This window comes from Manis pentadactyla, chromosome X, assembly GCF_030020395.1.
Source record: "Manis pentadactyla isolate mManPen7 chromosome X, mManPen7.hap1, whole genome shotgun sequence".
In the NCBI taxonomy this organism is placed as follows: Eukaryota; Metazoa; Chordata; class Mammalia; order Pholidota; family Manidae; genus Manis; species Manis pentadactyla.
The window spans coordinates 32,829,676-32,842,644 of NC_080038.1; the positions used below are offsets into that span (position 1 = coordinate 32,829,676).

Consider the following 12,969-nt stretch of genomic DNA (forward strand, 5'->3'; position numbering starts at 1 on the left):
AGAGGGGATCTCACTTCCCAACTTCAAGCTCTACTACAGAGTCACAGTAATCAAGACTCATAGAACAGTGGAACAGAATAGTGAGTCCAGATATTAACCCAAGCATATATGGTCAATTAATATGTGATAAAGAAATGATGGATATACAATGGGGAAGTGACAGCCTCTTCAACAGCTGGTGTTGGCAAAACTGGACAGCTACACGTAAGAGAATGAATCTCGATTATTGTCTAACCCCATACACAAGAGTAAACTCGAAATGGGTCAAAGACCTGAATGTAAGTCATGAAACCATAGAACTCTTAGAAAAAAACATAGGCAAAAATCTCTTGGACATAAACATGAGCAACTTCTTCATGAACGTATCTCCCTGGGCAAGGGAAACAAAAGCAAAAATGAGCAAGTGGGACTATACCAAACTAAAAAGCTTCTGTACAGCAAAGGACACCATCAGTAGAACAAAAAGACATCCTACAGTATGGGAGAATATATTCATAAGTGACATATCTGATAAGGGGTTGACATTCAAAATACATAAAGAGCTCACGCACCTCAACAAACAAAAAGCAAGTAACCCAATTAAAAATTGGGCAGAGGAGCTGAATAGACACTTCTCCAAAGAAGAAATTCAGATGGCCAACAAGCACATGAAAAGATGCTCCACGTCATTAATCAGATAAATGCAAATTAAAACTACAGTGAGATATCACCTCACCCCTGTAAGGATCGCCATCATCGAAAAGACAAACAACAACAAATGTTGGCGAGGTTGTGGAGGAAGGGGAACCCTCCTACACTGCTGGTGGGAATGTAAATTAGTTCAAGCATTGTGGAAAGCAGTATGGAGGTTCCTCAAAAAACTAAAAATAGAAATACCATCTGACCCAGGATTTCCACTCCTAGGAATTTACCATAAGAATGCAGCAGCCCAGTTTGAAAAAGACATATGCGCCCCTGTGTTTATCACAGCACTATTCACAATAGCCAAGAAATGGAAGCAACCTAAGTGTCCATCAGTAGATGAATGGATACAAGAAGAGGTGGTACATATACACAATGGAATATTATTCAGCCATAAGAAGAAAACAAATCCTACCATTTGCAACAACATGGATGGAGCTCGAGGGTATTATGCTCAGTGAAATAAGCCAGGCGGAGAAAGACAAGTACCAAATGATTTCACTCATCTGTGGAGTATAACAACAAAGAAAAAACTGAAGGAGCAAAACAGCAGAAGACTCACATATCCCAAGAATGGACTAACAGTTACCAAAGGTAAAGGGACTTGGGAGGATGGGTGGGAAAGGAGGGGTAAGGGGGAAAGGGAGCATTACGATTAGCACAGACAATGTAGTGGGGGGTTGCACAGGGAAGGCAGTATAACACAAAGAAGGCAAGTAGTGACTCTATAGCATCTTACTGCACTGATGGACAGTGACTGTAATAGGGAATGTGGTGGGGACTTGATAATGGGGGGAGTCTAGTAACCATAATGTTGCTCATGTAATTGTATGTTAATGATACCAAAATGAAAAAAAAAAGGACAATGAAAAAAAAATCACATCTGCTCTAGACTAACATCCATACAACCTCTGTGCATGAAATTAAAAAAATGGAGTTCTTTTTCTCTTTGTTTAGATGAGGTAATGTTCACTGTGAGTGAAGAATAAAAATATTTTAGTCAGAAGCTGGAATGGGGCAAATGAAAGTAGTTTGCTCCATTAAATAAGTAGCATCCATGAGCCTAGGAAAGCAATGTCTCTATCAGAGTATACCTGACAGCTTTACCCTTCCTATTCCTTGTGGTAGAGCACTGTGTAATGGAGTTAACCTTGGTTTCCACTGTCAATGCTAGAGACAGCTGAAATGAGCAAGCCTGGCTGTGTTCGGTTCTCCCATGGTGGTGATCTGTGGCATGGTCAAGCACTCAGGATCACACCACATAATATTCAATATTTTCATACCAAAGCATCTCTCTAAACAAAGGTATGGGAAGCAGGAAGAAATTTCAACAGCTTTCCACAAAGATGTACTGTTTACAGTTTTCTTTACTCAGAGGCAAATGTGCATCTCTCACTATTTAAAAATTAGATTTTTTGCCTTCATGCTGTCAACTGATAACTCCAAGTACCTCCAAAGTTTATTCATATTTACCCATTTAAATGGATCAGATTCACTTAGTGGAAACAACCAGACATAGTTTACTAAAGTATGTTCACTAACAACAGTTTTGACTCAGTTTTGAAAAATTGCAAATACATTAAAAACTGTTATAGTGTTGAGATTGCAAATATTTCCCTGTGAAATTATAAAGAAGTAAAAACTATGAAATACCTTAATTTAACCTTCACATATAAAAATATATTTTTTATTGCAACACTGAACAGTTAAAGGCACAACCCTTGAAGAAGAGTTTGAGATGCACATATTTTGAAACTGCTTGTCAAAAACAGTTGCATACATAAATATCAAAACTGGTTGTACCAGTCAAACCAAATAGGAGAAATTATTAACTTACATATTTAAAACTTTGTTACCATAAGCTTTTATTCATAAGTCAGTGTTTTTCCAGTTTAAATTACAGTGTTGGTGACCATGAACATATGTTTATAGTACTGTACAATATTTAGATGTTCTCTTCATATCTGGGGTTAATGTATCTTGATTATTTTGCCCCATGTGGATCTGGCTGGCATCTTCATTATTGTTTTCAACAGCTATTTGATCTCCTGTTGGCTTTTTTTCTTTGAGTGGCTCATTATTATTCTTTGTAGTTTTCTGATCTATCGATAATATACTTTGAAACAAGGAAATCTGGAAAAAACCCACATACAAAAATTAATTTCAGTAAGTGAAATATTCACTTAATAGTATTTGGGGGGTATAATTTTCACAAGTCTTAATATTATTTCATCACATCCTTATGGGGGCACCACATGTACAATGGTGCATTCTTAGAATCTATCATCCTTTTTTTTTTTTTTTTTACCAATGGCAATGATAATTCCTCCCTAAAACAAGACCTTTCAGGATTTAACCTTCAACACTATCAGTGCCTCGGTAATATATTATCATTTTTCTTCAAAGAACAATTTAGTATTTCACTTTGTTGTGTTACAAGAGGAAAAAATATGAAAACTGGGGTATTATGGAGGAGGAGGACATATCTCCCCATCCCTGTAGATTAGAACTTCTGGCAAAATATTAATGTTGCCCAAGGATGGCTATGGGAGCCCCAGGGGTCAGGGTAGGCAGTTGGATATATGGATCTGTTGCTCCGGGGAGGCCAGGGCTTCAAATAGACAGAATACAGGTAATAGCTGAAGGGGAGAAAGTAGAGCCCATAACCAGGGATCTTAGGCAGGAGAAGGAACAGAAGAAAAGAGACTGAGGAAGACCCAGGGGTGAGGTAGGCAGGAAAGAGGAGCCAACCATGGGGAATGAATTTCTCAGGAACGGAATCAGGAAGAAGAGGCAGCTCAGAAGCCAGGGGAGGAAAATATATCCAGAAGAGAGTGGCAAATAGGGTACATGCAGGAGAGATCACAGAAGATAATGATTGAAAAGTTCCATTTGATTTATGCCCTTTAACGATTTCGCCCGAGAGAAAATAGGATTCCAAAAGTGTGACAACACAAATAACAGTTTTGACAAGATGCCAAAACAAAACACAGGTTAGGACTTTGCATTATCAGAAATCAAAATGGAGCTAACAGTAATAGCTTACCTTTAGCCTGAAAGAATGGAGGAACCAGAGTGAGAAGTTATAACCCAGAAGTCAGAGTCTAGGAAAAGGGTCTATGAACTAAAATGGGGCAACTCCTATTCCTGCTATTGTGGAGGAATACACATCTTGAAAAATTCTGCCACTACAAAATACCAAGAAATGCTAAATAAGTATAAAAACATAAATTTATAATGTGTAGGTAAGCTCACAAAAATATGAAAAGAAATCCCTGTGGACCAAAAAATGAAGAGGGAGCAGGAAACTTCCTAGGTGAGCAAACACTCAAATGCCATTTATTGAACTCATAACTTAGATTTTGACAGATCTGATCTCACAAACTGAGGAGAACTGGAACTTAGACCTCTACATAGAGTGGAGACTAAGTACTATGCCCTTAATGTAAGTCCACCTGAAAACATTGGGAGATAACAAAATAACATGTCTCTCTCAGCGTAGGCTTTGAGTGAAGAGAAGAATGTTTTCCTAATGTGAGTTTGGGGTTCACATTTACATTACTGGTGTGAGTGGGAAACCCTTAACTGAGAAATTAACTAAAAGCAGACCTGGAAGTGGTAACACCCAGGGATGCTAACAGAGGATAATATAAATTGTCTATGGATGGATTTACCCTAATCTAAGCCTTAAAGGATTTCCACAGAAAAACATCCCAGTTGAATATGAACTCACAATCCAAATTTCAAAACTCATAAGGAAACAAGACAGTATTAGTAATTTAACCAAAGTAATGAACATAGACTCCTAAGGATGCCTGACATTACAGTAACTAAATACAGAATATAAAATAAGTATGGCCAAATTATTTAAAGGGCTAGAATAAAAAACATGAGCACAAAACAAGATACTAGTTTTTAAAAGAGCAGATTGATTTGAGAAAGAATCAAAACAGAATTTTACTTCAAAATGTGAAAAATATAATCACTGAAATTAAAACTCAGTAAGTAGGTTAAATAGCAGATTAGTCTCAGCTGAAAAGAAACTATGAAATAGATGAAAGCTTTGTAATTCCCCCAAACACAGACTGAGGCACATCAAAACACAAAAATTAAAAAGCAGTCATAGAGAATGACAGATTACATACAAAGTTATCAGCAATTATACTAAAGCAAATTTCTTAATAGCAAAAATGGGAGCAGATACCAAGACAAAATGACTCAACCAGCCATACTATCATTTGTTTTCAATAAATAGAAACTGAAAAAGTTAACTATAAAAATAAATCTATGACAGGAACGTCCAAAAGATTTATTCAGAGAGAAGAAAAAGAATCCCAGGAAGGATATCTGAGATATAAAAAGAAATGGAGAGTAAAGCAAGTGGTATAACAAATAATAGTTGACTGGTGAGGTTAAAACACTGGATATAACAACATGTAAAACGGGAAAGAAGACATGACTGGAGAAAAACTCTGAGATCTTAACATTATTTGGGGAAAAGACAGGAACATTAATTAGCTTTATTTAGATTTTATGTACGCATGTTAAAAATTTAAAAGACAAAATCCAGCTTATTGGCCATTTATAAGCGATACATCAAAAACATTAAGTAAAATAATGAAAAAAAAGATTTATCAGGCAAATGCTAACCAAAGAAAAGCCAGTACAGCTATATTAATATTAGATAAAATAAACTTCAGCATTTTTAGGGATAAATAGAATACTACAAATAATAAGATGATAGATTTAAACCTACATGCATCAACAATCAGGTTAAATATAAATTGTCTAAATGTTCTAAATAAAAGGCAGAGATTTTCAGATAAAAAAGCAAGACACATCTATATTCTGCCTTTATCAAATGCACTTCAAATAAAAAATTACAATTGAGCTAAAAGGATGGAAAAAGATATAGCATGATGACTCTAATCAAAAGAAAGCTATATAATATCAGACCAAGTAGATTTCAGAGCAAAGTATATTACTGAGGACAAAGAAGGCCATTTCATAATGATAAAGGCATCAATTAATCAAAAGAATATGATAATCTTAAATGTTACAGAACATAATAACAGCTTTAAAATACATGAAGTGAAAACTAATAGAAATACAAGGAGAAATAGACAAATCTACAATTATACCCCTTTCTCAAAAACAGAATAAGTAGCCAGAAAATCAGGAAAGATAGAGAAGACGTCAACAACACTATTAACCAACTTGATGTAACTGACATTGATAGAATGGTCCACCCAAAAACAGGTTCTTTTCAAACTTCTTCTCAAGTGCACAGGGAACACTTACCAAGACAGAGCTGAAAAGGACTTAATTCATGATGAGTGTGTCCTCCAATCACAGTGTAATGAAATTAGAATCTAATAACAGAAAGATCTTTGGAAAATCCCCAGTAAGTTGAAATTACATGACCCATGAGTCAAAGAAATCAAAGGGGAAAATGTAACATATTCTGAACTGAATGAAAATGAAAACACAATATGTCCAAGTACTTCAGGGGGAATTTATAGCATGAAAAGCCTATATTAGAAAATAAGAAAGGTCTCAAATCATTGACCTCAACTACCATGTTAAGAAACTGAAAAAGGAGAGTAAATTAAACCAAAGTAGAAGAAAGAAAATAATAAAGATCAGAGTGGGCATCAATAAATTAAAAAAATATATAGAAAAATCAATGAAACCAAAACCTGGTTCTTTGAAAATTGATAAACTTCTAACGAGTTAGTCAGGGAATAAGAAACAGAAGACATAAAATAAATCTGACAAAATATGTGCAAGACCTGTACATTGAAAATTATGAAACCTTGCTAAGAGAAATTTAAGAAGACATCAATATATGGAGAGAAATATCATCCTCATGAGTTAGGAGACTTAATATTGTTAAGAAGTTACTTCTTCCCAAATTCATCTGCAGATTAAAAGCAATCCCAATCAAAATCTCAGCAGGCTTTTTTTTTCAGTAATTGACAAACTGATTCTAAAAATTCGCATGGAAATGCAGAGTCTAGAATAGCCAAAACAAGTTTGAAAAAGAACAAAGTTGGAGGATTAACACTTCCTGATTTCAAGACTTATTAAAAGTTACAGTAATCAAGACAGTGTGGTATCGGTAAACAGATTGGTAAACAGTAAACAGATTGAAGGAACAGAATATGAATCCAGAAATAAGTGCACATATAACAAGACAACTGATTTCTGAGAAACAGGCTAAGGTATTTCAGTAGAGAAAGGGTAGTCTGTTTTTGACAATTGGTGCTAGAACAATTGGATGTCCAGATGCAAAACAAATGAACTTCAGTACATACTTTCATCATATAAAAAATTAACTCAAAATAGAATATTACTCAGCAGTTTAAAGGAATGAACTATGGCTACATGCAAGGATGAATCTCAAAACAATTATGCTGAATGACAGAAGCCAAACCAAAAAAAAAGTACATAGTATAGAATTTAATTCATATAAAAATCGGACTTGCAAAATAATGTATAATGATGGAAAGCAGTGGTTTGCTGAGGATGGCATGGGGCAAGTGGGGTGTAGAGAGGGAGCACAAAGAAGCACAAAAGAACGTGCAGATAATGGCACTGTTCACTCTCCTGTGACTATGGTTTCAAAGGAGTACGTGTATGTCAAAACTAATCAAATTAAATACTATAAATATGTAGCTTAATATATGTCAATTATTCCTCCATAAAGCTATTTTTTAAAGCAGGGGAGTAATTATTGGGTGGGCCTGAAAGAGACTGTCTTAGAGATATAAGCCTGGGAAAAAAACAGACAATGACAGGAGACCATATATATAATTTACCTCAGGTTTTCCTCACAACATAGAGTAAAGCTACTAACTGTGTACTTGAGCTGAATGTGCTAAGTTGCAGCTGCAGTGGTGAACAAAGCAGAGCATCTCTGAAAAGGTAGTCCCTAGGGAAGGGTAACAACCCACTGGCATACTCTCTGGTAGAGAAATTCTCATTTATGGTGGTGACAGTGAGTAAGAAATCTACTGGCTGTGAACTGGCACAGGAACTATCCTGGGAATCTGCCTTGTTCCAGCTAGTTTCTGAGGGAAGGCACTGGAGCTTTAACCTCTGTATCTGCAGCCTCTAGTCTTGTGTCTGGCACATTCAGAGATATTCAATTAATATATGCTAAACAAATACATTAATGACCTAATTCCATGATGGACAGAAATTATGTTTAATTGCTGAAAAGCTTGCTGTTTTTCTCATTAACTTACTTAGATGGAAATTAAGCCAATAACATTTTTCTTAGGGGCTACCTGTGGATCCAAATAATCAGCATTGGCTATAGTCTGGAAAACTGTATCCTACCACCTATAGGCAATGCTGAAGCCTGGAGAGCCTGGCAAGTTCCTGAAACTCGATTGTGTGTTTTAAATTCCACATTTCATTTGATCAGAGGTATGTTTCTATTTTTTTGTTTGTTTGTTTGCTGTTTCACTTCACTTTTCCTCTCCTTAGATTCTTATGTCCCTGAATCCTTTGCTTTTCACCTTCCTTCCTCATTTTGATTTTATTTTCCAGAGTCTTTCCTTGAGCTCTTATAATTGGAAAAAAGTCTTCAGAGGAAGGCTGTGAAGTACAGTAAGGTATCTGTTATATGGTCTGTTCTAGTAGACAGAGAATCTAAACAGTTCCTTAACCCTGATCAACTCTTCTGGTGATACATCTGTTATAATTCTAAGAAGGACAGTAATTCTGGAATATCTTTGAGCCAAGCTATCTTCTTTTGGGTATCATAATGTAAACTTTTAATTTTTATAAGGATGAAAATGGTCATGAAGTAATTTTTAATAAAAGATAATATGGAGACCTGGGCCAAAATAACTTGAAATTTCTCAATTAATTCTGACAGGAATTTCAGAGGCATATATCCCCGAAGGATGGCAAAAGGTCCCGGTTTTACCTTCTTCATTCTTTCCTCTTTCTTACTTCCTTATATTTTATAATTCATTATCAACCAAAAATATTTACTGAGCATTAACTATGAACCAGGCACTATGCTAATCCTGAAGGTACACTGGAACGCAAAACAGAAAACAGCTCCTGTCCTTATGGAGCTGAGGCCAGTGGGGAAGATAGAGAGGTAAAGCAAACACATGCACAGTTGACCGTTGAACGATGCAGGGGTTAGGGGTGCTCGTCCTGCTGTGCAGTCAAAAATCCATGTATAACTCTGACTACCCAAACACTTAAATACTAATAGCCTATTGTTGACTGGAAACCTTACGGATAACATAAACAATCGATTAACACCTATTTTGTATGTTACACATATTCTATACCATATTTTTACAATAAAGTAAACTAGAGAAAAGAAAATGTTTTTTCGAATTGCCACAAATCTCCAAAAAATTTCCCAATATATGTATTGAAAAAAAATCTGTGTAGAAGTAGACCTGCATAATTCAAACCCATGTTGTTCAAGGGTCAACTGTATAAATAACTATGTAATTGCAAACTGTGATAAATCCAAAGAATAAGAAATAGGTGCTATGTGAGAAAATAATAATGGAACATAATATATGTAAGTGCTGCTGGTCACAGAAGACCTCTATGTAGAAATAACATTTAAGCTGAGACCCGAAGGTTGAATAAGGATTAACAAGGCCTTTTTTTTCTTTTCTGCCACATTCCCTTCTAACACTTCTGCCCTGAAATGTGGTCTCATGGTTAAAGAAAATTCTTCTGCAAGTGGAAAAAGTAACTTACTTCCAAGAAGGAACATATCCATCAGACTTTTAACAACTCCAAAGCAGGTATCAGTCAGAAGAGACTGAAGTAGCATGCTGTAATGTTTTCTAATGGCCATCATCTTTATTTTTTCATTCATCCTTTCCATTCCTTGGCTTTGCCTAACTCTCTTCTAGACTCTCACGATTATTATATTCTTATAATTTAAGCAAAAAAAAGTTCTTTTATGTATTTTTTATTGTATGATGAATTGCATGGATGGCATTAGTGAAAAGAACATGCTATTAAATTTTGGCAAAGCAACCTGACTCAAAATCCGAAGTCCAATAAATAAATAAATATGCATGATAGAAATGTGAAGCATTACCTGAAATTCTTCCCAAGTTTTTGGGCCATAAAAACTCATATTAAGGGAGTTAAATGACATGAATTGCCATATAAAAAGTAGAAGGAGCAATTCAGTACTTTGATCTTAACACTAAAATGAAAAATCATTTCACTTACCTTTTGTGATTTGTTTACTTCTTTATTTGCTGCCAACTCCTTTTCTCCCAGGACTTCTATGCTTTTTGCACGATCATACATGCTTCCTACAATATGTTACATTTAGGAATATTTTTTGTCACTAATGAGGAAAAGGAAAGTCCTGACAATTTCAGTGACCCTCTATCAACCCTAAATTATGGGGCAACACTGAAAGAGCATACTGCTGGAGTAGTGGACAAGGTCTACACTGCACATTTCCTGAAAAATTAAGACAAAAATCCCAGAAAGACCTGACCAAGGTTGTATATGCTCAAATAACCAGCACCCAAATATAGCTACAGAGGTAGCAGTAGATGTCAGGAAAGGAAGACTTCTGTAAGCTATAAATTATCTTTTTTTTAAGTTAACCTAGTTACAATTAAATGCTTTGTACTCAAATGGACATGTTATGTTTTGGTGTTTCATATTAATCCACATGTCATATAGCTGAATAGTGATCTTCAAAGTACACTCATGAAACATGTGCATTCTTTTAATTTTACATTATCAACTACTTAAATCATATACTTAATTTCTTTTTAACACTAGGCTATATGCTAAGGATACACAGAGATGATAGACATCTTAACATTTTGCTTAAAATATCCTAAAATTTACTACTCTTTCAGAAGAAGTTAGAATAAAAAAAGTATTAAGGTAACTATTCCTTCTGCTTAATTTCAGATCAGATATCCTATAGTATGGACAGTTATTTTCAATGAGAACACAGCAAAAAACACACTGTGATGTGATGGTGTGGAAACATAATGTAGAGGTCATTCAGCAAAAATAACAGATGATTTGGGTGTAGAAATGTAGGTCTCAAGGGTGATCACAGTTGCCTCTATTCTGTGGCACCTGTTCCCTGACACCAAAAGGTAGGCTTAGGAAGGACTCCTCTTTAATGTCCATGGTAAAGACTAAAGGTCTGGGATCTGGAAGAAATAACTGGATGGCCTGCTGTGGTCCTAGACCAGCCTGGTCATTGGCAAAAGGGTCTGGCAGTGCTCACCAGAGACATAAACTGAGATTTGGGACAAAAGCCCAACTTAAAAATACTGATTGAAAAAAAAAGTATTAAAAAGGCTGTCCTAAACCACTTAACACTGACATGTAAGCAGCCATGAGTAATGAGAATATTTTACGAAGCTGTGGTAGTTATCAAGGAGAACAAATAAGCCCGTGCTACATATTTATTTCACAGCTTGTTATGAGGGTCATGTGACAGTAGAAAGTATAAAACAGAATACATGTATGTGTATATTTATGTATGTACATATTGCATGTATGTTATGTATCAAGTCTTTTTAAAAGTATGCTTTTGAAGTCAAATGTGCTCACACCTTTTGGTTTTTTGTTGTACTTACCAATAGCCCGTTTCTTGTTGTCTTCTTCATCCTAGAAACAATAAAGAAACAGTATAATCAAAAACATAATTGTGCTGGGCTAGAAAATCTAGTCTTGGTTCTAAGGGTTCTAAGCAGGATTCTAGAGTTGTCCTCCAGCTAACAACACAGACATGTGACAATTACTTCACTTTGCTGGACTTGCTTAAATGCTGAGTGAAGCTAATGTCCCTCCTAGCTTAAAACTGTGTGATTAAAAATATTATAAGAGTTAAGAATTCTGCTCAAAGAAGATTCAGGAACATTAATTGGTATATGAATTGGCTCAATGTTCAACAATGTCAAATTGGTGTATAATTCTGTGCTAAAGAATTTTAGGTGTTCTAACTGGAACTCATAAGTGTTTGTTATGTACAGAACCTATCCTGACCTCTGAAAGGAAACAGTGCCTACTAGAACATTTTTTTTTCTCAGTAAAAGGAAGAGTTTGGAACAAAGGAATCAAGGAAGAGAATGACCTCTATAGCACAATACCATTTTGTCAATGAAAAATATGTGAGTATAAAACAATACATGTTTTACAAGTACACATTCAAATAAAAGGACAAGCATGTTCCAAAGGTTGTCTGTGTTAGGGAAAAGGGGAACGGGGCTAAAAGAGAATCAATTTAAATAGAGAGGAGCTCCACCCAGACCAATGATGATAGTGTTTCATCAGCGAGAAGGCATGATTTACTCAGGACTCTGTGCCAGAGGTCCAAAAAATGAAAACGAAAATGAATCAATACAGTGTCATTCACTTTGAGTTTGTGAGTTCCATACCTCCGAAATTAATTCAGGGTAGTGTTAGCAAATGAATGATTTCATGCCTACCAGCTGTCTCCTTGCATGATCTCTATTAGGCAAAAATGCTAAATAGGAGGGATGTTACTGGCATCCCAAGATTCACTTTTCAGGATGACTTTCTCTTCCTCAATTATATCTCCTCTGACTCCTCCTGTAAATACCTTCTTCTAGACCTCATCTGTGCAGAACTCATCACAACCTCAAACACTGCTATAAACCACTTCTATTTGTCCATAAACTTGTATGTGTGCACCCACACATCCCATTTCTGCCACCAGTACAGGGCTCCTAACTTCGTAATTTCAGCATTTCAAGGACCCAGTGCTGAACTTCTTGGTTAACTTCTCAACAGTGTACTACACTGGACTATATCAGTTGATTTCCACTCATGCAGGAAAAGTGTGGGGAGAGTGTTAGAAACACACTGTGCCTGATTCATAAATCTGCCAAAGCTTTTCCTAAAGCACACGTACAAAGTTATTCATAGAAATTATTCCAAAGGAAGTTGGAATCTGCCCTCTGCAAAGACTATGGAATCTATAGTTTCTCTTAGGCAGAATCTCAGGATTTAAGCACATACCATACCTGTTCAATAGGTGTCAATACCTTTTTGACTGAGTTGTTACCTGTAGGAACACTTTTGTTGCCTCCCACAGCTAGCATATCACCTACCAGAAACTCATCAAGGTCTTCATCTTCGTCTTCCGGTTCTCCACTTTCTGAAAATGTATGACCCTGTGACAAAATTCATAATCAGGGAAAAGTTAAGATTTTCTTTTTAAACAACAGAGATTTTATATTGCTGTCATAAATAATTTATACCATCTCAAAGAACACATAGAAT

General features: G+C 35.7%; 1 protein-coding gene across 3 annotated transcripts in view; it reads right to left on the reverse strand.

Moving 5' to 3' along the window:
- Window positions 1-2,122: 2,122 nt before the first annotated feature.
- Window positions 2,123-12,969, reverse strand: part of RPGR (retinitis pigmentosa GTPase regulator) — a 50,135-nt gene continuing 39,288 nt past the window's right edge. The window contains exons 14-17 of one of the 3 annotated variants that reach the window (XM_036879500.2): window positions 12,798-12,860; window positions 11,277-11,331; window positions 9,913-9,998; window positions 2,123-2,814 (exon numbers count right to left, since the gene is read on the reverse strand). In XM_036879500.2, the coding sequence (XP_036735395.2) occupies window positions 2,608-2,814; window positions 9,913-9,998; window positions 11,277-11,331; window positions 12,798-12,860 (411 nt within the window). In that variant the 3' untranslated portion in view covers window positions 2,123-2,607. The remainder of the gene's footprint in view (window positions 2,815-9,912; window positions 9,999-11,276; window positions 11,332-12,797; window positions 12,861-12,969) is intronic. The other 2 variants (XM_057495495.1, XM_036879499.2) reach the window with 2 other exon arrangements.